The sequence below is a fragment of the Argopecten irradians genome, unplaced genomic scaffold (assembly GCF_041381155.1).
Source record: "Argopecten irradians isolate NY unplaced genomic scaffold, Ai_NY scaffold_0536, whole genome shotgun sequence".
In the NCBI taxonomy this organism is placed as follows: domain Eukaryota; kingdom Metazoa; phylum Mollusca; class Bivalvia; order Pectinida; family Pectinidae; genus Argopecten; species Argopecten irradians.
In genome coordinates this window covers 17,389-42,653 of record NW_027188003.1, presented here as the reverse complement: position 1 = coordinate 42,653, position 25,265 = coordinate 17,389, and the positions used below count along the sequence as shown (strand labels likewise).

General features: G+C 34.0%; 1 protein-coding gene across 1 annotated transcript; it reads left to right on the top strand.

The window, feature by feature from the left end:
- The first annotated feature begins 1,490 nt into the window (after positions 1-1,490).
- LOC138312947 (E3 ubiquitin-protein ligase rnf213-alpha-like) lies at positions 1,491-16,056 on the top strand. Its single transcript, XM_069253650.1, has 5 exons — positions 1,491-1,564; positions 5,826-5,979; positions 6,215-6,392; positions 13,159-13,285; positions 15,867-16,056. Exons 2-5 carry the CDS (start codon positions 5,902-5,904, stop codon positions 16,054-16,056), a joined length of 573 nt encoding a protein of 190 aa, XP_069109751.1. The 5' UTR covers positions 1,491-1,564; positions 5,826-5,901.
- The last annotated feature ends 9,209 nt before the right edge of the window (positions 16,057-25,265 follow it).

Genomic DNA, 25,265 nt, shown 5'->3' with positions numbered 1-25,265 from the left:
GTAGTATAAGCGTTGAAGGGCGTTGCTATGTTAGTACTGAGTAAAAGAATATTCAATCAGTCGATTTTTATGAGCATTGGCCCTGTACATCACCACTTTCAGTTTGCCAAAGAATATTAACTTTCTCAACATAAAAAACCCCAAACACGCGTTTTTAGACTAGAACTTGTTAATTATATAACAATATCTGGATATATTATTAAAAAAAAGTGATTAGAACACTTATGTGGTTTCTGATTTTAACTGTTAGTGGTTTATAATTAGAATAATTTGTATAATTAGTTTTTTGGCCCTTTGTTTGTTTCAGGTTGTCCAAATGGCCATCCATACATGATTGGGAGACGTATGTTTTCAAATTAGAATGAATTAGCTATATATTACATTATAACCGTTTATCAACAATTGAGAGGCATTAATTACGGCCACAAACATTCATATATATTGTCCAATTTAAGAATTTCCATACATAGTACCATACATCATGATTACACAACATGTTAATTTTTAGCGCATTGACATCCCAATGATGTCCACCATTCTTTTGTAACTTTGTTTTGCTTGATCCCTTGAAGTACCGCAAGTGTTTATCGCACTACCAATATCAGGAAGTTTGGCTGCTTTAATGGTATCATACCAAATAGCAAGCGTTAGATAAATTAACTAAAAATCCCATGTTTATAAATTGTTAATAGTTGTAGTTACAAAAACCTCCTGCCGGAATCTAAATACAAAAGATTTCGTTAATTGATAATTATAAAGATCGGTTTATGAAATTGCATTTTCCGATATATATATTTTATATATAAATGATGCGCTAACAAGTGTCAATTTCACTTATTTGTCAAAATGTGCAGCTGAATCAAGTGAATCAACAATTATATTTACCCCAATATTATCTTAAGTAAACATCTTAAAGGAAAATTTAATTCAAAAGTGAACGCGAAAATGTATAAAAATATTCCCATGAATGAATGAATGACCTTGGTATCCTGTTGTGCATATTGCAGTTTTGAGACACTAGAATAACAATATTATTGATTGGTGAGAATATTTTATATTTATTAGGAAAATGTGTTTTTTTCGTTCGTATTTTTTTTTCGTTGTTTCCTATAACGGACTGAAGGTACTGAAGTAAATGTAGGAATATGAAGAATGCACAATTATTTTGATTTAGCACAATGCTTTTAAAGTATATTATCCTGTCAAAATAAAATTGCAGAGTTGAATTTGCGACCGAATTTTGGTCGTATTTTTGCTGCAATTTTTGCTGAATATCTTTTCATTATGGATAATGAGACGGTATAAAGTACAATTTGCAGTAAAAGAATAGGACTAAAAATAATGTAGGATTTATAATTGGACAGTAAGTGGAGCTAATATGGACATTGTATTTTGCCTGATAATACAACCAAAATCCATATGAAAGAATGATATGAACTAATTAAAGAATGGCATCTGTTTCAGTGTGGCAGACCATTGGTAGAAGATAATGCATTGAATGTGGCGAAAAACAATTGGAGGTTTAATGCACAACCTCCGAAGCAAACAATGTAAAAGATGATGGGTAAATATATATTGCATTGTAACAAACATTATTTACACACACGTTACTTGTAACAACTTTGAAACTTAAAGGAATTAATCTGTGCAAAACGATTTTATTGTGACATGTTGTTTGAGATAAAATTGACGCAAAAATGATAGAACTATTTTTGATGTATCGCTGTCAAATTGCTCAATTTCAAGATGAATGCTGAAGGTTTATACTATGGTTTGCACGTTTTACGAGGTCGCTGTATAACTTGGATGAGAGTACAATATTGCATTAGCTTTGAAAAGCTTGGTTGGTGTTTCGTTGTCCGTGTGGAATGAGGTGCATTTGAAAAGTAAAAATGGAGCATTACCCAAAACATTATGTTTACAAATAATCTTATATTGATTTGGGGAAATTAGAAAAATTCATTATTTGATAAAGTTGTAAAGGTATATACCAAAGAATAGTCAAATAATGTATATAAAAAGATGATTTAACTAGATGTATGTGGGATTCACTGCATGCTCATCTCGATGACTTGATTTATCATCAAATACATTTCGTTTTACAATATTATCAGCCAAAATTGGAAGGTAATGATCATCATATAATTTTCATCCATATTTTTTTTTATAAACATGTATTTCGTAATAATTGTTTTATAGAATTATCTGAAGAAATTCCGGGTAAACTAAATACTAAGAAATTGTGAAAATTACAGTTCATTTAGACCGCTGCAACTTGATTCTGCACGATAGGCACAATAGGAATTGCTAAGATTAAGTTAACTAAGGTAGGCTAATTCTTCAGTTAGAAATTTCCATTTTAATTAGAGATGTATTTGTATACTTCTTCGTCGTTCTTCAGAAATCTGGGCGCAATCTTGAACAAAATTTAACTATTCGCGTGTCGAAAATCAAAGCTCTTGTTCCGGTAACATGAACATAAGCAAACATCTGCATGCATGCATGGCTAAAAAAAATAGTACTTTCCGTTTTATAATCTGTTCCGATTTGTGCGTTGCTCCGGTACAACTCTCACCAGTAAATATATTCAACTAATGTAAAAGCAGGAGTAATTCATTTTTTGAATAGTCATGATAGCACTTTTGAAAAATTAAAATGGAATGCAGTCAACATATCCACCAAGCGAAGATGAGCACAAGGAATCATGACGTAACATCAACGTCAACAAAAAGCACGAAATCATAGGATTTGCATACGCGGCATCCCAGGCCTGTGGCATTGCATGGTTACAGAAAATCAACGTCCAAACCCGAAACTTTGAGTTCTGTTTAAATTCAAGTTTTTGTCCTGCTAGATAATTCTTATATCATATACTACTACAGGTCTTCTTTAAAGTACGTCCCTTTATTAGGGCTTTTCAACAAATGGTGAAAAGACCTATTGTTTTCGTTAAGTTTCTTATTCTTTTTCTTTACTATTATTTTTATTATTATTCTTCTTCCTGATTTTTTAACGTAAGACTTAGGATAAAGATAATTTCAGTATGTTTAAAAACCATGTGTCTGAAGGTGTTCCACGAACAAAATTAAGTAGGTCAAAAAAATACAAAGTGTCCGTCAACGCGTAAAAACTAAAACACAAAAAAAACTGCTATAACTCAAAAAGTATGAAAGCTATTTCAAATCTAAAGGTAGGAAATGAACTTTTTCCTATTACATGTTTCCACAAAATATGTGTCAAAAAGCTCGCTATAGGTCAAAGTTTACCAAATGTGACAATTGTGATTTTTTTGCTCACCTGGCCCGAAGGGCCGGTGAGCTTATGTCATGGCGCGGCGTCCGTCGTCCGTCGTCCGTTCGTCCGTCGTCCGTCCGTCCGTCCGTCCGTCAACATGTCCTTTAAATCGCTACTAGTCATAGAGTTCTGCATGGATTGTAACCAAATTTGGCCACAAACATCCTTGGGGGAGGGGGAACAGAACTTGTATAAATTTTGGCTCTGACCCCCCGGGGGCAGGAGGGGCGGGGCCCAATAGGGGAAATAGAGGTAAATCCTTTAAATCGCTACTAGTCATAGAGTTCTGAATGGAATGTAACCAAATTTGGCCACAAACATCCTTGGGGGAAGGGGAACAGAACTTGTATAAATTTTGGCTCTGACCCCCCCCCCCCCCCCCCCCCCCCCCCGGGGGCAGGAGGGGCGGGGCCCAATAGGGGAAATAGAGGTAAATCCTTTAAATCGCTACTAGTCATAGAGTTCTAAATGGAATGTAACCAAATTTGGCCACAAACATCCTTGGGGGAAGGGGAACAGAACTTGTATAAATTTTGGCTGTATCAAACTGTATCGAGGCCCGTCAGGGCCGAGACTTGTTATCTTTCTCATATATTGTACAGTTTGAGGCTTATCTCTAACTTAAAACATAGCAAGTCTTTGTGTTAACCAAGTACACTTTTATTTCTAATATAAGGTAGTATTTTTGCCTTTGTTTATGAGCTAAGGTAACTCTACCAATATGCATTCAACCATGATTAATCAAATATAGATAATTGCAACACAAAATTACCTTTGCCTGTTATGTGATGAATAGCATTCATGAACGGAATGCATGCTTATGGGCTGTACAACTATCTGTAAATTCACTTTCAATATGTCCACCGACAGCAGGATATTACTTTATCAATTCAAGCGATATTAGACTAGACTTGCAATTTAGGTATTTGTTTGAAAGTTTCTTAATAAAACGATCGCATATAACAGGTCAGTTCAAAACAGTCGGTGCCCCCAAACTTTCATTGAATTCAGAGGATATGAAACTTTCGACCTCTTTAGGGACAATCTTGGATTTATTGCGAAAATACTAAATCTGCATACCATGTGCTATTTCATTTAACAAGCCAATGGGATTTTGTTGAATTTCTTAAATATTTTGTTGAAACAATATCAAAACAAGTGTAAAACTACAGTGTAGATGATTTGGAAATTTAAAGTCAAAAGTGGAATACAATAACAACAAGGATTCAGAAAGGGGGAATTGGAGTTAATCCTGTAGATAAGTGTTTAAATGGTGAATTCATAATAAGGAAAAAACCTTGATCTGGGATATATACAGAAACTATGTGGATGTGTTTAATTCCGTATCAACAGAGGATTAAATTCTCTTCATATTCATTGTGTGGCAGTTTTTAGCCCACCATCATCAGATGGTGGGGCTATTCAAATCGCTTTTTGTCCGTGGTCCGTCGTCCTTCCGTCCGTCCGTCCGTCCGTCCTTCCGTCCGTTAACATTTCTTGTTACCGCTATTTCTCGGAAAGGGCTGAAGGGATCTTTCTCAAATTTCATATGTAGGTTCCCCTAGGGCCCTAGTTGTGCATATTGCATTTTAGGACCGATCGGTTAACAAGATGGCCGCCAGGCCGCCATCTTGGATTTTGATAGTTAAAGTTTGTTACCGCTATTTCTCAGAAAGTACTGAAGGGATCTCTCTCAAATTTCACATGTAGGTTGCCCTAGGGCCCTAGTTGTGCATATTGCATTTTGGGACCAATCGGTCAACAAGATGGCCGCCAGGCCGCCATCTTGGATTTTGATAGTTAAAGTTTGTTACCGCTATTTCTCAGAAAGTACTGAAGGGATCTCTCCCATATTTCACATGCAGATTCCCCTAGGGCCCTAGTTGTGCATTGGGATGGATCGATCAACAAGATGGACGCCAGGCCGCCATCTTGAATTTTGATAATTGAAGTTTGTTAACGCTATTTCTCAGAAAGTACTAAAGTGATCTGTCTCAAATTTTATATGTAGGTTCTCCTAGGACCTGCATATTGCATTTTGGGACCGATCGGTCAACAAGATGGCCAACAGGTATTTGACAATTGACGTTTGTTAGTGTTATATATCTCAGAAAGTACTGAAAAGATCTTTCTCAAATTTCATATGTAGTAATATGTAGTAAAAGTTTGAAAGCAGAGAAAAGATCCCTCTTTCTATTGTCAGACGTAGATCATTCTTTGGTGGGCGCCAAGATCCCTCTGGGATCTCTTGTTCGTAATTTGGATTAAAAAATAATGGAAAATTCCGGCAGGCTGTGTGTTGTGTGTTCAATATAATTATGGGATTGTGCCTGGAGACATATACTCACCTGTATTGTGTAACTCTCCCATTAGTTACCTTTTGTTGTCTTATAAGTGACTGTCTTATATTAGAATCACATATAAGACAGTAAAAGGTAACATATAGCACAGTTACAGGTATTTGTCCGATAATCCGGGAGTTAAAAGTAAAAAAAAAACAACATAATCACAACTATGTTTTATTATTACAGAACTGACCATACTAAACCTGGTCATATCCTGGGGCAAGCTGACCAGAGAACAGATGTTATTGTCGGCGAGAGAAATATGAACCCTATCTCTTTTGCCATTCTTAGACTTCTAACTCATGTAACAATGTTTCTTGGGGCAAATGAAAATGCACAGGTACATATTTTGTTTTACTAGCTTTAAGCTATAGCTTGAAAGAGAACAATAATGTTTTAGAAATCAACATTTTTGCATTAAAATAATATACCAGAGAGGGAGAGAGAGGAGAGAGAGGGGGAGGGACGGAGGGTGAGAGGGAGAGAGAGAGATTTGCAATCATTTTTTGTAACTCAATTTGTTTAAATGTAAAGAACTTCAAACAAATAATGACGGCTCATATATTCTTTTAAAGGTTGTATGTGGCATGATCCAACCAAACATCGTCGTTGATGCCTTGGCTGATTTTCTCCTGAACCACATCAAGCTGGATATCGCCAGTTTACAACGACTGACTGGACGAAGTGTGGATGATGTCCTTCTGTTAATGCATATGGTCCTTCACAGTCTTACAGAGACATACAATAATGAAGGTTTGCAAGTTTTATTAAATCGTACTTTTTTGCGTGCTTCACTTATCTGCCAATGCCTCTATAACCATTAAGAAGTACATTAAGGCATTTAATATGATTATAGTACGATATTTTTATAAACACGATAAACGTCAGTGAGTTTGGCCTAGCTACACATCTGTACAATATGTGTACTGTGCACATTCAGTCCGGCGTAGACAATAGTAATATATATCATTTGGGTGTCATGTCTTACAATTTACACATTTAATTCAATTGGAACATAAATATGAATTACTTTTACTTTAATTGAATATCTAGTCACACAAATGCGTAATTGGTTTGTGATTGTACTTGGGGTGGGAGAGAGGGAGGGAGGGGGGTGCTGCTGCTATGTGTTTTACATATTTAGGGTTTTGTAAACGATTATTGGGCGTTAAAAAATCTACAGCAAATGTTATGGTATATCAAGAATTAGGGAGAATGCCTTTAGAAATAGGGAGAAAATTAAAAAATTTCAAATATTGGATAAAAATTAAACAGACTGACAATTGTGTTTTGAATGCCTGCTATCAGGAATGTTAGAAAATGGGAGTGAATGGTTGGATGGAGTGAGAAATGAATTATTTAGGATAGGGGTAGGGTATTTGTGGCAGTTTGGGGATCTATATACAACTGACTATATAATAAATGTTTAAAAATGTAAATTATGTGATATTTTTAAGCAGGAATGTAAAGGAAAAATTGATTCATCTTCGAAGTGTTCATTGTACAAGTTTGTTGGTCAACATTTCTGCTTACAACCTTATTTAACAAAACCAATTGGTGTCATGAATTTAAAAGAAATAACAAAAATACGATTGTCATCTCACAAATTAAATATTGAAACGGGAAGGTATAACAATTTTAGAAAGAAATGAAAGGACATTGAAGATGAATTTCATTTTATTTTAAAATGTGAATGCTATTTAACTTTAAGAAAGCGTTTTATTAAGAAATATTATTTCATTAGACCGAGTATGTATAAATTTATTCAACTTTAAGAAACAGAGAACAAAAAAGAGTTATCAAATTTAGCAAAATACATTAAATTATGTAATAAAATAAGAAATAACATGTTATAAGCTGAAATTAGCATAATCCCTCCACACTAGACTTATGTATACTTAAGAGGGTTGTTGTGTGTCAGTGTACATGTATGTATGGTGAGAGTGAGTGTGTGTGTTGCATGGATGGCAAGTGTGTATTCTGTGTATTGTGTTTGTATATATGTTTTGTTTCAAACCGATGAGCCGAAATACTCAAGGTAATAAAAGAATAGAATAGAACATATGAAGCAAATTACATGATGACAGTTTTAGTCTTTATGTACTAAATATATATATATGTAGGTTTTCATATATCTATCAATGCTTTGTAATTCCCAGTTGGTGTGAATACCATCTTGCAGACATTTTTAATACCAAAGAAATATATAATAATACTGCATACATGAATGTACAATGCAGGGTCAAAATAAGGTGCTTTAGTAACATGGGGACTGGATGAAGTATGTACACATACAATAATGCATACACATGTAGAACATCTACTTTTGCATATTACATTTCATTTCAAAATAATTTATTGTCAATAAACAGTACACAAATACTAAGTAAAGTGCATTTGAGACAGTAATATTCAATATTTAAAAACATCCAGAGCAGGGGGAAAATAACATTTAAACAAAAGAAATGATAACATAAATAAATGATTGCAAAGATTAAGAAGACCAGAATGAGGGACAAAATACAGAGACAGACATACATAAAAACAGAAAGAAGAAGAGAAGAGTAACTTGTAAGATGGGTGAAAGAAAGATTAAGACAATAAACTTTGAGAGCAGAAAAAAATGTAACATTCCTTAAGCACACAACTTTTGTATGCATGGTACTCTCTCATATGGTACTCTCTCATATATACTGGATATTCATTTTCATTCATACACTTTCTTTTTTCCTGCAGTTACACATGTACACTAACAGTGTATACCATATTTCTGTCATATACATTTTTTATAACATTTCCTCTTTGACAGGTCCCATGGCAGTGCCATAAGATGTTTTGAACCAGAAACTATGAATTTATTTGTTCTATTTTGGTTTGCTTGTTTGACTGCTTTATTGTACCAAGGATTTTCTCTTCATTGACTGGCTATATTTTGTTTACTTTTTCATCATGCTCCTTAATCATGTGCTTATGATGTTGAAAACAATTTTATTAATAAAATATGGCTGTTATGTTTAAGACAACAAACTCTCTTTGAGAGTATAATTTCTAATACGTCACTTAAGTATCAATTATTGATGGATATTAGGCATACATGTATCTTTTAAGACAAAAATATAATATTATTGGTGATTCAAATTTAACTTATTTTATTTTATTTTCAATTTCAATTCAAAATATTTAATTGACCAAGAAAAGGATTGGATTTTTTTTTATTTTCCCTTGTGTCTATATCTGATATTCAGTACATGAATCCACAAACAGGTGTTTTTTAATTTGAATTAATGTATTTGAAGATGCCTAAGAATTCATTCAGTTAAATGTTAATTCACAGTAGGTAGGTGTAATACAAATAAAATTGAAATATTGAAATCCATTTTTTCAAATGTTAATGTCATGAACATCATTTTAAATCTTTAATCAATGTTGAAGGATATGTCCTAAGTTTCAGCAATTCATTTCTTATATGTACATATTTTGTGCTAGCTGACAATGTCTTAAATGGTAAAATTAACTTTTAGGATATTCATAAAAAAATAATGAATAATATCTGTAAATTTGTTTTCAAACTGAAATAAGCGGATTCAGCAAACCTCTGTGTTATAAATAACATCTCCAGTGGGCATATCTTTTTGTAGATACTTTTTTGTACAGGAAGCTGAAGCCAATATATCACACCAGCTCTTCTACACTGTGCTCACAGAAGAACACATACATGTATAGGGCTGCATACTTGATAGCAACATTTATGTAGACGTATTTCATCAGAAACATGGACTTGTAACTTTCAACAATATGATGATCTTTACACCACTGTATGGATGTATACCAATATGTTCCAGTCATGGGGTAGGCCTAGCTATAGATCCCATACATTAAAAAACATGTACTGGTATTTTAACTCCAGAAAGAATTTTACTCCAGTAATATTGAAAATATTATTGTTTTGTAATAGATTTTTCAAATAATAGATTTATAATGGGTTATTATTTTTAATGGCATTTAAATTTATACAGATTAATTTCTTTGAATGAGATCAAAGACTACATAATTTTAAAACAAGAACAGAATCGCAATATTTTTTTTTCAACTTTTATATTCACTTTAAGTGTATTGTTTTGTGCTGTGAAATGCTTCTAAATTGACACAAAATGCACTACAGTATTAAAACTAAATATACAATATAATAAATGAAATACAACAAAATACATACATGTTCATATCTATGGTGCAGTATTTTATGATGCATAAATTATGAAGTAATTTGTCTATGCACAACTAGCAAGGATTTAGGAAATAAGCTGAGAAATTAGATAATAAATGTAAAAAAAAAAACTTTCCTCCTCAGGTTTTGATGTGTAAATTAAGAAACTCTTAATATATTTATTATATCTAATATCTGTCTTTATAGTTCAGTACAGTTACTTTCATGTAATGCTGATTTAGATATAAAGGGATTAAAAAATGCAGCCATGTACTGCAGTATTTTCCTAAAAAGCCATTTTGATGTGGTCATCTAGATTCTACATAAATATTGTGTCATATTTTACACAACACAGTGTTAATTTAAAAAATTTCAAAATACATGTAGGTTAATTAACAAAATACAAACAGTTGATTTAAGCTTTAAAAAACACTTTTTGGGCCCTGTCATGATCTGTTTTATTTTGAAATGATGTGGATTTTTATAGTTAATTTACCAACACAATTATAACATAAATAAATCAATTATTTGATTATTTTCATTATAATATATTTTTTTAAATGATTACATGCCATTGAAAATAATCACCTACAATAAGCCTAGTACTGTAGTTTATTTTATTAGCTAGCATACAAATGCCATGTGATTGTATGTCTACACATGAAAAAATATCCTGACAACCCAAGGAAAAAAATGTTACATGCGACAATATATATACAGATATAAATATGCGTATAATATCTCTTACTTTTGAATTAAATTTTTAATGTTTTTATTCTTAAATCGTCTTTCATATTCTCGGTTAGGCCTACCCATATGCCTTCTACATGTACATGTCTACGGTCCTACGACTGGTGTACATATAAGTGTTATGCGGTAAATATTTACATTCAAACCGGTTATATTGCTGAGCTGACTTGTAGGATCGTTATTTCGTCCTCAAAAGGGCATATTTTTATCTCAAGACTTATCAGAAAAAGTAATCTCAAAGCTCATTATCAACTTAAACAGACGCGGGAAGTTAAACATTACACTGTACCCACACGAGCCGACTGTGGGTTTGTTTGTATCCGAAATGCGAATACCACGTCCGAATCTCGCACTTCCGCTTTCCAGCCCTATTCTAATCGCTTTCTGTCCCGTCATTGTCCATCATTGTCCGTTATGCGTCTTGTGTCTCTAAAACAATTTACATTTTTGACATCTTCTACAAAACTTTGCATACCTTCTATAGCCCTAATATAAGAACCAGACAAAATTATAGAAACTGGTTGGTCTTCACCTCCAGAAGGTTGCGGGATGGCCAAATTGTTCAAAATGGCTACAATTCTTTTTCCAACTCTTTAACATCAGTTGTGAATTTCATGGCGCGCGGGATTTCAATTGTGATCATTATTTATTTCATTTTCAACAGGACATGAGTCAATCTCATGCAGTAAACCTTTTTGGCCTAATTCGCCCTGACCTGGTCCCTAGTAGCTTCAGTGATGGGCGCTAAAAGAGATCAATTTGACATAAAAGTGGTGTTCAAGCTAATGTTAAAAACTCCCATAGAAACTGCTCACAGCCCAATTTTCTTAAAACTTTGTATCTATAGAAATTACTATTAGTTGTCCGTCTAAATTAAACTTTTTTCTTTGGATTTTTTTTAATTTAAAAAGGTCCAAAAGACCTTGAGATATCCGTGTTCATTTTTCATAAAAAGAACCTAAACAAACATGACAAAATGGGACATTTGTATTATTCCTAAATCAGTTGAGTAAAATTCGTATTCTTTATATCTGAACACCAGCTGTTTTTGATTTTTACAGGAAAAAATGCCGTTTTAATAAACATTTTTAAAAGGAATAATACTTTATATGTAACAAAGAGAAAACGAAACATCGCTCTTTGTCAATCTCATTTCACAATGTTAAATACGTGTGTCCACAAACTTTGCATTAAAATACCCCATTAATTTTTTATAATATTACTGTCAGATTCAAACGCTTCACAGAAAAGTTCTTGAGGACTCATATTTTTATTTCAAAAAGAAAAAAGATTGCTGCTTCTAAACACCGTCATAAAAAATAGGCGTCTGTAGTGTGCTGGAGTTTTAGGCATTTCTTGCTGAAACTTGAAATTACTGTAACTATACACTAAAATGTAACAATATAAAACCATATAATTTCACACCTAAGCGCTCAATATATTCATCACAATGAACCTTGAAAAGATTTAAAAGCAAAAATAATCTTGATATAGCTAAAACATGTTGTCGGACATTTTAGTCTTAAAATAAGTTTAAGTTCAATTTTCTATATGGCAACTTGCTATAAATATAGGAAATTATTTTGAAAATATCAAAAACTGTTTGATTAATGTTGAAATGAATCTTCAACGAGTCTTAAACTTCACTAGAGGGATCCTTAAGTAAACATTAATGTTCAGTAATATTTAGAATGCTGGTTACACACTACCCAAACTATTGGTTGACATGGTGCATGTACCAAAATAAACGTATCGGATTGGATTAAATTCAGATAATGTCAGATTTTAATGAAAATTGGTATATTAGGCTTATGTGATATGCTAAATAACATGGTGTCACTGTTCAAAATGACTGATTGCCATGTGAACAAAATATAGAGGCCCCTAATTGGTTGGAATTTAGATATTGACAGATTAAAGTGGTAAAAAAGGGGTTATGAAGTATAAGAAATTTTCCAATATGTTGCGTTTCTATGGTAATAAAAATAAGCGACTCTTGCGTTGAAATTTAGATAGTTTATATGTAAGTGAAAAAGTGAGGGAAATTAGGAATACGAATAAGATAGCAACAGTTTTGAAATGTTTTTTATTGTCATGGTAAACGAAACACCAAGGCCCCTGATTGGTCGAGACTATAGCCTTTGTAGTGGTGTAAGTATTTTTTTAACGTAATTTTATTTAAAAATCAAATGTAATTTCTGTTTTGCTCTTTCATGATTTTTAATTAATTTTTCAACAGCTTTACATAAGAGAGATTTCAGACATTAAAAAAAGAAAATATTTGTTCCATCTAAGAGCATATCTTTTTGTAAAACTTTTGCACTGAAAATGCACTTATTTTATATAGTTAGTTTGTGTTTATTGTTAACAACATTTTTTAACCCTTTGAAAAGCTATTTTCCCCCCGGATTTTATTTTTTTATTTATTTTTTATTTTTCTTGGGTTTTTTTGGGGGGGTTTTTTTGCTTGAAATATCTCGATTTACCATAATGAGAAAGAATAGTTTTTAGTTCACAAATAGTTTAAAATAACAATTTAACAAAGTGTTTTCATCTATATTCAAGGAGCTGTGGATGCCGACGTGCTAACGCTGATCACGACGGATGCCAAGAACTCATTGGGAGGAGATGTTTGTGAGCGTTGCCTATCCCCCATTGATACCTCACGGTTGATGTGTAATACTTACGCCTAGTAAATATTAATTTAAATGTGTATTCTACTCGTAGATAACGGAAAAATAGAGAAACATACACATAACAGGTGTGGTGTTTTCGCTATGGAACCATTAGTATAATGAGTTTTATCAGGTAATGATGTTTATAATTTTACAAAAAAATAAACTAGATCTACCGTGTGAGGAATCAAACTTTCATACATGACAGCAAACCACGATTGTGTGGATATATATCTTTCGCACGCATCTGTTCCTCGCAATATATTACAATTCTTCTGTTGAATAACATAGTGAGGTAAATTCATATAAACATCGCTTCCATGGATAATAACGAAAAGATAATCCTTATAAAGAAGTACGGTCTGCAAATTTGCGATACATCCACAAAACACAACATCGATACAAAAATTGGCTTCAATATCCGAAAAGATGGATAGCATACCCTGATTAGTCGAGTCTTTTTAACCTATCCTCTTCATTATTAATTTATAGAGTCCTAGAATCACAGGCACTTGATTCTCATTGATTTCTTATTAAATTTCATCAGCGGGTAAATAGGTTAATAGTATTGTTTGTTGGCAAAAAAGGTCAGCACAGGTTCACCACGAAATGACTACAAAATGTTCTGTGGGATACATTAAGAGACTCTAAGAGAGCTTGATATTACGCGAGTAGCATGCTGTAATAATGCGGGCCACACCAACAGTTTTGTTCTCATAATTGAGATACCTCTGTCACTATATCACAAAACAGATGACATGCACAGGACCTATACATTCCACTTAAAAAACATGTAACTCTATTTTAAAGTCAACTAACTAATAGCGACACACCCTGCCGAACGTGATACAGATGCTACCAGTTGCAAGCGAGAGTTCCCCCAAACTAAAATGACATTTAACTGCCTATTCATGGTTAAGTGCGAATAAAATAGGCTAACATCTGTTCAACTACACTCTTGTGTCAATTACTAAGCAGAGTATTAGTGACCTGCTTTTGGGACCCTTCAAACATGCTGGCAATCGAAAGGACTGTCAAGTTTGTGAGAATAAGGAAAATACATTAACCATCCACACCCTATCCAAAGGGTCACATTGTCAATCACAGAATGTGACACTTAAAAATCTTTCTTGAGAAATACTCACTAAGACACCTAGTGACCCTAATAATCGCGGACGGTAACCATGACTAATTTGTAAGGACTAACATGTTTGTGGACTAGTCGATGACTATCCCTCTACCGTCCTTTTCAATGATCACTCTAGTGGGTCCATAAGAGAGCTTGAATCATTTAACCAATTAGCTGTCAAATAAATAAGAGAAACTACCCTTTACGGCGCCTGTAGCTCCACTATTGATGAGTAATAGAGCAGCTACCAGGTAATTGCATACAATGTCTGAATGACCTTTACCATCTAACTTTCTAACAAATTCTCAATTTCTTTGGAATCATTATTTTGTTTAAATATTGAAAACAAAATATTGTGCAAAAAACATATATTGGAAAACTGACAACTTCAAAACTATCTGATTTATTCCTGTATGGAAGGCCTAAAGTGGTAGCCACTACTGTTATACTGACTGTTTGTTTTGTCGCCAATAAGATCAGTTGGACATTGATAATTCATTGCACAAAAAATCTGGAGGCCCCTCTTATCTGATGAAAATCAACATTAGTTAATTGTGTCTATGATTTAAAATTAAACGTCTTATTTAAACAGCCATGGTGTTTATTCAGGGTCGGTCTCCCACTGCAAAAGGTGTCGTGTCATACTGGGTGAGTTTTCCGTGTTCTGTGTTTTCTGGACGCATTTTTAACATAGTGTTTTTCATCTGATAGGCAAGCCGCTCGAAGAAACCAACAAACCCATCTACACTCGATCATAATTACTATTGTAAAGCGCGTGAGACAAATGACGAACTACTCACTATTTTAAAGACCCAAGGGATGTCTCGGCCAGGGGAGCGTCTCGAACCCAGAGCAGGATCCACTCAAAGGTGGACGAATCCTACAAGTGAGGTTGCTGCAAATGGAATAGACGGTCTAGGAATGAAGACTAGGACAGGCAGTTGAAGACAAGAAAGAGAATTGTTACGACATCTACAAAGTCGCCTTTTTAAGATAAATACGATAGGGGCAGCACATTTCACTGATCATAATGTACCTAAAAGTCCTACCTGCATTCTATACTACATTTATATGTTTTAAATGCAACCGTTAGTTGCTTTTTATATATGTGTGTTTAACAAAAGATCACAATAGCTGCAGCACTCCGATATTTATCATCTTATTTTCATTTGTCAGGATGTGGAGACAACAATGAAATCCTGCACCGAACACAGCTTATACAAGATAAAAGACTTTTGGTAATTGATTTTTAAGACAACCTTTTTTGTGAATAATAAAAGTTATTAATATGCACATTTTATAATAACAAATATTTCGTAATTACATTTTATAAAATTGCAATTGCAATAACCAAACTGTCGGTAAGTTTATATTACTTATTTAATTGATCCTGAATAGTTTCAAATCAGAGATGTGTAAGTCCGATCCCTTTTTGTGCCTTCATGTTTGAGATTACTTTAATTACCCAGTGTAATGTTGAAAGGATCCGACCCCCTTTTGTGCCTCCTGTTTGAGATACATACACACCTCAGGAACAGACTTCTGCCACAGCTCTACCAGGAAGTACCGACTGTATGGCGGTTCAGGTCACGGATCTCCATGGACCACCTCACCACTGTCTTCCAGACAAAGATGGGGAAGAGAACACCAGATCCTTAGGCTGTTTTACTGGACGAGGTATAATTTCTTCAGAATATGAAATAATTCTGCTTGGAAGTAATATTCTCTAAAGTGTCATCATATAAATCAAACCTAAGTACTTGATAAATTGTACCTTTTACACGTTTGTTAAAATCACTCTTCAATTTTAGAAACTCTTAGAAAGAATATTCTTAAATGATCTTTGGAAACATGCATTTAAATTATCTTCTTTCTTTTACTCATCCTCTGGTATTTATAAAGGATTGTCACCTTCGAGCTATCCGTCTGGTCCCCAGCATCCTACGTCTACAGAGGCTGTTGATCAACAAATATCAGAGGAAGCTGGACCGTGCCGAGGCTAAAGACTTCACAGTGGAGCAGACACAAAATGACTTCATTCAAGGTCAATTTTCTCTCTGAAACCAATTTCATTTACTATTCTAATTGTGGCATTTAGTTTTGAAGGTTTAAAGCATGATTCTGCTACAATTCTTTGTAATTGTTAAAGAATATAAACTCTTTTCTGTTTCTATATATTGGTCACTGAAGTATTGGTGCCTATACCGTTCTTTTTGTAGATGGTAAAGAAGATGAAGTGAAACTGCTGATTCAAGATTTCGCTGAAGCCTGGAATTGTGTCCGACGGCGCTGGGAACTTTCTGTAAGTCCTTATATTTGGTCATCCTCGATACTTCAGAGGTTCCGGTCATTTATGATCTCTGCATCCCTGGATTATCGATCATAGTAATACTGAAGGCAGCTCAGTGGAAAACATCTGAACCAATGTCAGGCCTGCAAAGATTTCCTTGAAAACTACAGGGAGAGCGACGCCAGCCACACATTAAAGCCACACAGTGTCAACCATAGTTGTATCCGTTATACGGCTCTTTTGTTGTGTGATCAATATAAATATTGTAATAATGTGTCAAGGTCTATAACTCGGCCGGCCATATAACACTACCCAATTAAAAAAAGTATGATTATTTACCATCTGTTTAAGATGTGACAATGGAGAATACTCGCAATCGACAGACAGATAGTTTACTCTTTGATTTGTTATATGATACAATATACATTGCATATCATGCGGTATAAAAATGTCATATGTATCAGAAATCATAGAAAAACAACCAGATTCAACACTCGTAGTGTCCTACGATAAACACGATCCAGGGCTCTAATGTTTAGTTAGTTCAAAAAACACTGCCTCGTCTAATCACTTCACTGTATAGGAATGTAAGTTCAGGTAGAAAAAACTTACCGATATCTTAGTTGATATCTATATATCCATCCATTTGCTCACTCCTACAGCCCTTTTAATTTTTCCCTAATCGAAAACTATGTTTGTCTTAAGATCATACACTATGTAGATATGGTTGTAGTACATTTGTTTTCTCGGCGTTGTCTAGGTCAATTCATTTTCGAGAGCCAATCCAATGAAGGAGAAGTGAAAGACGAATATCGAAAGTATACACGCCGCACTCTTGAGTAACTTCCCAAACGAAATGGTGGACTTATTGTTTTACTCAATTTATTCAATTTACATTATTATTACATTATCTTGTCTGGTGTCTATTACTCTCGTAGAAAGATAGGAAGACAGGAGTGCCAATCCTGGCGTCCTCTGATAGCCATGACCGATAAAGATTACTTTTCCTTTGCAGATCCTGGGGGGATTCGGTGGTCATGATCATGACAGACAATTTTATCGGTCAGGTCAGAGCGTATCCCATTTGTGAGCTATGGCGCAATGGGGAGCGATTAAACGGGGGAGAGAGTAAATTTTCTGTTTGGTTCCAGTTTACATGTGTGTTGTAACAAATTGATATTTTTAAAATATTTTTTTTATGAGGAATTATGCTTGATAAGTAGAAAATAACAAAAAATAAAAAAATATAACTACTACAAAAATTAGGACACAGTGAACGATCAATTTTGTAAAGTTGTCAATTATGCATTGTATTAAGTGATTTGTTTTCTGATATTATTAACTTTGACTCCTTGATAATGCATTGCGTTGAAGTTCCATGTCGACGTTTGTTTCAAGAAGCACTCAATTACAGTCACCACACCAGCAAATTGACCACAAAGAGCAAGAATCAATCTTTATATTATAAAAACAACCAATTCAATATTCATAATTATTTTATTTTCTCTCTCTTTTTTTAACGAAAGATTGAGCGTAGTTTTCTGGGCTATGTGCAAGTTCAAAACTATCGATTGAGACGTTACAATTAGGAGCGTTATCAGATTACAACTAATTTAAAATTAAATTAGCGCAAAAAAAATTACAATTTGTCAAATATACTATATACTTAGCGAAAATAACTTATGTTTATCAATAGTTATCCAGAATGTAAATTATAAAATTTATACAATTCAGATTTAGAATGTGATCTTGCAAAAATGATCCGCAGAATACGCGGAACGGATAAATTAGTCATAGAACTAGTCGTGATACGGTTGTCTCCGCTTCGATTTTCAAAATGGGAGAGTCACTGCAACGTGATAGAGAACACTAGCAGGTTGTTAAGTGGTTTATGTAGCTCTTTAACACTGATAGCTAAATACTACACCAATGTTTATGATTCTAAAATAGGGCCTTCCTAGTAGGACGATACAGATAAAAGCCATTATTAGGCTAAGTAGGTATAGAAAAACAATTTTCTTGCTACGCCCGAACAACTGATCATGTTATGTCTACCTCGTCAAGTTTCATAAAGCGAAAATGAAACCGGATTTTTCAGTAGTTTCATAGAGTCACAACTTCCCTGTGGAACATTGATATATTAAGCAGATCAGCCCAGCTTATAAATTTTTCTTGGATTTCGAAAATGTTCATTTATATTTTTCAAAAGGACTCCCATCACGCGCTTTCATATCTCGGTCATCAAAGTGAATTTATACTCATTGTTGTATATAACTTGTTTGCGCACATCACATGTTAAGAACTAAGATAAAGTTTAATATTTTTAATATAGCCGCCCGTAAATTTCCAAATACAATTCAAAAAACCATCAAAACGAAATTGTTCAATGTTCCCACTTAAAGTATCTTTACTCTCTGAAGTATCAGTACGATATTGTGTTTCTTATTCGACACATATAATTCATAAATATCATCGTGACTTTGTGAACATAACATATATGCTACTTGTATAGGATTTCGGTGTATGCTTATTGCAAATGCTTATGAATAATGGGTAGTTGTCTTGAGGGACATTGGCTAAAGGACAAACCTTTACTGGTTTAGCACTTGTTTCCGTTACGGTGTTTTTTCTTCTAAATTTCTAACAAAACGCCATTTGATTACTACATACCTAGAATTATTTCATAAAAGAAAGAGAGACACGCAATTCTGTATCCCAACTACTATCATACGACACAGTGATATAAGAGCACTTTATACATGTTTTCATAGTTGAAATGGTTCATGATTTCACTGAATGGATCAGAATATTGCTGCAGGCTTGCCACACATCCAATAGGTAATGATTGTCGTACTCCAAAGGAGTTCTCTGTTCTACACAAGTTTACAGACAATTCTCACCTCTTCTCAAATGACTGTTTACCAACGATTATAGATGATGGGACTATGTTTCTTATGCAACTCTGTTATACTTTCTTGTTGAAGAAACAGACAAGGTTGTATTGGGTGAAATACTGTTACGTGAAAGGACACAAGTTAAAGTACTCATATAACATAATCCATTTCCCAACCTATCATTAATCTAGAAAATGGAATGGATATCACTTTAGGATCCTCAAATGCGAATTTTACTAAAACGGCAGTTCTTCTGGGCGAACAAAGCAAATTAAAACCCTACGACGACGAGTTTCACATAATATGTCAACGAAATAGAAAGCATAATTAAAATTCGAATACTTTTTCATCATTCAACATTATAACACCAAAAACTCTTTTGAAGATACCTACACGTCCAAAATCTATCCGCGGAAAATCCAAGCAGAAGAAGGGCGTCATTTTCTGCCGACCGCCCTGATCTTTTTTGGCGTTTGTCCTTGACGTCTACACATAGAATTAATAACCAATGAAAATCGCTCCAGGTCACATTATTCATTGACTTGCAGAAATATATACATTGGGCAAAATTATTACTCTGTTACTCAAGGCAACTGAGTCTATTGTGATAAACTAGAAACAAATATCAAACTATCTACTAAGGAATGGTGTTCACATTAGATAGATTATAATAAAAAGAGGTTTAATTTAAGTTAATTATATATAATCCTAAGCTGAACCGGTACTAGGGGTGGGGGGGATGGTCGTGATGCCTGATATATATCAATTATGAGCACAATGTTGGATAATCAGTATTTCTATTTTTCTACTGCAAGCACCCCGAGATATAAGTTTAGCGGTTTGTTATCTTTGGAGGAAGTATTAAAATATTTACATGGCGCCGACAGTTATACTTTTATAATCATGTTTTGCTCACATTAACAAATTTTCATTGAGCTAAACCAATCTATTTACACGTTTAAGCTGTCAATGACTATTCTTCAACACTACCCTACATGAAGAGACATTTATTATTACCCTCAAATATTGGTGGGTATGAATATTCATCCTCTGTCAATATTTTGTCTTTTGCCCCGATATAATCTTCTAGCGACCTCATCATAATACTTTTTGTTTGTATATTATAACATTCTTAACGTCAATAAAATGTGGAAGGGTTAAACTAGGATAATTATGTTCAGACCTTGATGAGGTAGTCATGGGAAGCTTCAAACATAATACACATCTTTTAGCTTTCAATTGCTTTTTTACGTTGTACGACCTTCATATATATATATACTATTTGTGTGTGTGAAAACCGTGTCTGTGTGGTGAAACCGGACGGGACTGTCTGTGTCTTGTCTGTCTGTCTGTCCGTCTGTCTGTCTGTCTGTCTGTCTTCTGTCTGTCTGTCTGTCTGTCCGTCTGTCTGTCTCGTCTGTCTGTGTCTGTCTGTGTGTCTATCTGTTTAAAAAAAATCATTCCAGACGATTACTTGAGAAAACAGCAACGTATTTTGATCAAACTTCACATAATGGTAGCATATGAAAAACTTAGAGCTTGAGATTGAATTTGGGGTGTAAAGGTCAGAATACAAAGGTCACTGTTTACTAAAAAAAGATTTTTTTTTTCAAAATTTTAGTTTTCTAGCCAATAACTTGAGAAACACATCAACGGAATTTTTTCAAACTTCATATAATGGTAACATAGTGAAAAAACATAGCTTGTGATTGAATTTGGGGTCAAAAGGTCACTGTTAATGAAAATGGTTTTTGTTTTCACAAATTTTCGCTTCCGAATAATAACTTGAGACAGAATTTGTTCAAACTTCATACAATTCTAGTACTAACTAAGAACAATAACAACTGCCATTAGATTAGAAAAGTGTAATTGAACAGTAGAGGACGTGTGTTGCTTTGCAACACTTACTGTAAGCGTGTTTTATCCCAAATACAGTCTCAAAAAAAGATCAACCAGAAAAGTCTCAAAATGTCATGCAATCGCCATTTTGAATGTTCCATTTTAAACTTCATCCAAAAGGTGAACAAAATGTGGGATTTGTAGTAAAAAAGCGCGTGATTTTTTGCATGATAGAAGGCGGTTACATGCTGATCAATTTCAGATATGGGGCCAATTGAAAATAATTCAAGATGTCCGCCAAAACTCCAAGATGGTTGATCATTTAAAACCAACATCGACTTGATTTTAGATAAGAACTGACTACAATAATATACTACTTGAATGACAAAAATGCATGGATTGCATCAAATATGCATAAAAACACTATTTTGCATGATCATTTATATAATATAAGTATAAAAACAGAAAAAATTAGAAAAAAACACCAGTTACAATAATCAAAATTGGCAAAACATTGATTTTGAGATACGGTCAAAATATTCCGGGCACTTTTTTCATGCTGCACTTTAATGAAAACAATGGAGGATGAGCTGAATGCTGTTCGTGAAAAAAAAAATCTAATTTGGAGTAAGTAATGAAAACCAAATTTATATAAAAGCATCATTTGTTATGACATATTTAGTATTTGAAGAAGTAAATCCATCCAATATATGTAGCAATTATATTTCTATTTTTTTTTAAATCTACAAGAAAAATGTCCCTCTTCTTGTATTTAAGTTGTAATAGGCATGAAACAAGAAATGTCCTTCACTACTGGTTTTACTTAAATACCATATTTCATATAGTATTATTTGAACACAAATTTAATGAGAAATCAGTTGTTAATATCTTGTGAACTTATAAAAAAATATTTGAAGTAATTGATAAAAGTTTAAATTGCCCTCTTTCACAATTTTTGCTCTGTTATTCGTTTCATGTCAAATTTAAGGCTGGAATGAAAGATCCGGAAACAAGTTTAAAGTAACAAACTTTCATGGTTTTCATGCATTTATTTGTTATGTTTTCAGGGATAAAATTAATCTGTGATGTGTGGAAAAGAGCGTGTGCAGTTAAAAAAGCATTTGCAATTGTTGATTCCCATTCAGGTACATTCATTCAACAACCAACAAGCAAATTGATCGGGATAAGTGTTGCATATGTCAGCAAACAACGAAAGATCCGCTACGATGTCCCATAAACACAAAAAGAAAATATATCGAGACAGGACATGGCTACAAGACAATTGCAGAACATTTAGAGGCATTCCACAAGCTCAACTCCTATTTGATAGGCTTACAGAGCGAGATAGTATAGAGAGTAACCTAATAAGACATAGTGCGAAATATCACAAAAAAATGAAGGAACAGTACACAACTTCAACGAATTCGAAAAAAAGATTCAGTGATGAAAATGTTCAGGAAAGCACACCCCAGAAAGTGACTAGATTACATAAAGCCGAAACACCAAACTCAACAGAAAACACAGTGAAAATGTGGGGTTTTTTTCTGTGATGAATCAACAGGGGACCTTGCGTAAAAGTAGAAAATCGTTTAATGTTGACCAGCGCATTCGTGAGGCGGCTGCTTTATTACAGGACACATGGGATTCTTGGGAAGCTCGGCTCAGCAGATTTGATAGCACAGGAGTCAACATACCGTTTGAACTGCTTGGCAACTTTCTATGGAAGAGCGGAAAAAAGTTAAATGTACTAAGAATGTAGATGTTACCATAAATAGTATCCATAGCATTGCCTTAGCAGAACTTGTTTCTTTTATAGAGGAAGCCTCAGCAGAAAGCAATGATCTTGCTCCCGTGTTTAAGTTATCAGACCTTTGTTTCAACACAGTAGCATTGGAAATGCACTCCACATAGCATGTTGGAACTTCGATGAAGAGGCCATAATTATATTAAAGGCAGCCAATATTATTCGAGGAGATGTTAAGAAGTTGGAGAATATGGAGAATAAATTGTTCACAGGGGAATTTCAAAAGAATTACCAAGAATAGATCTGTACCACAGTCCCTCTTATGACATTAGTGTCGATGATTCTCGAAGGTTCAAATATAACAAGAGGCCCAGGGACCTTAACGTTCACCTGATATCTGATAAAAATTAGTTATGTCATTAACTAGCCAACTGATGTCTTTTGTTCATGATATAGGAACATAGATCTAATAGGTCTACATGCAAAGTTTCACTAAGATTGGTGCATATTAACTCACGGTATCGTCCCTTCACAAGGTTCAATATTTATGATCGCAAAGGGTAATAACTCTGTAATTAAGTTTGAGTCGAGTCAAGTGATTTTTGAACTCGTCCGAGATCATTCTAATGTTAGTCTACATGCAAAATTTAAATTAAGCTGGGTGCATATTTGCTCAAGTTATCGTATTTACAATGTCCGATCATAGAGTTATTAGTGCAAAGGCAATAACTCCTTAAATTACTGTTGAATCAAGCTCATTTTCGAAATTGTCCGAGATATTTTTAAATGTTAGTCTACATACAAAGTTTCATTAAGCTCGGTTTATATTTACTCAAGTTATCGCGTTCACAATCAATTGTTAATGCACGACGCACGACGACGGACAAAAGACTATCGCAATAGGTCACCATGACCTATGATCAGGTGACCTAAAAAATCAAGCAAGTAATAGAGCACAAGCTTCTCTCATTATATCACAACTATTGCTTTTCAACCTTTCCATCCGTCATCGCACAGGATCAACTGCCCTTTTCCACTTAACCGAAAGGGAGCCACCAATTACCAGTGTATCTAGGTATGAAGCGACATGCAGAATCACGAAAAAGAGGATTAATTGAAACGCTTTTTTTTAAGGATTGGGCATTTTATTTTCATTGCGACAGAATACTTGCTTTGTTCACTGGGATTGGAAATGCTGTGTGTGATAGGTTTGAAGAAGAAGGAATAGTGTGTCCTCCGAAGCTTATCGTAAAGACCTATTCACTACTGGGGCAGTTGACAACATAGACTATAACATATCTTCTACCACCGAGCTCATCCGATATCAACATGTGAACTGGTATATCACTCTTTCAACATCCATCAGAAGGCCTTGAGGGACAAGACAGAAACGTCATCTTGATCATCTTGATATCAGACGTACAGCGCAGTAATATACAAGCCTCTTCCTGATGCATATTGCAGTGTCCCTCCAGTTGTTCTCCGAGATTCTGAGCAAGCGATTCCAGAGTGTCAAGGTCCTGTAATATCTAATGGTAATTATCTCAATACCTGGAGGCATCAAAGACCTGTCAGTTACTGATCAGATGCACGTGTAATCCGGAAAGAGGCTGTTCAGGTCATTGCAAGTGAAAAAGAACAACCAAAATGTACTGCATTATGCAAATGTGATGGTGATTGTGATTACGATGTGTAAATTCAAAAAGTGGATTTCAGTGACTTCCTAGGTAATACTACCGTACTGTATATAGTTTGTGTTTTTTCATGCTTTGTATTGGTGGGGGGGAATAATATTTTAATAGAATTCTCATCTATATTTGATTTTAATGTCATTTTTTCATCCTTGTTCAAATGGAGACAAGAATTTGTGACATATACAAAAGTATACACATAAAGAATGACCTAAACAAACAATATGTGTTTATGGTATGAACCAATAACATACATATGTGAATATCAAGTTATGCCATTTGAAAGAAATATGAATTTCCTATTGAAAAGGAAACTGTTTTCACTAGAAGGATTGTATTTTAAATAATAAATAATGACACTAATTATTTTATTAAAATGTATTACATTAAGGATTAGCATATTCATTACT

Excerpts from the sequence above, each read along its gene's own strand:
- LOC138312947 (XM_069253650.1), top strand. The coding sequence starts at position 5,902 with ATGAACCCTATCTCTTTTGCCATTCTTAGACTTCTAACTCATGTAACA. Across the intron at positions 6,393-13,158 it reads AGAGACATACAATAATGAAG|GAGCTGTGGATGCCGACGTG; the intron begins GTTTGCAAGTTT and ends TCTATATTCAAG. Across the intron at positions 13,286-15,866 it reads ATGTGTAATACTTACGCCTA|TGTAATGTTGAAAGGATCCG; the intron begins GTAAATATTAAT and ends TTAATTACCCAG.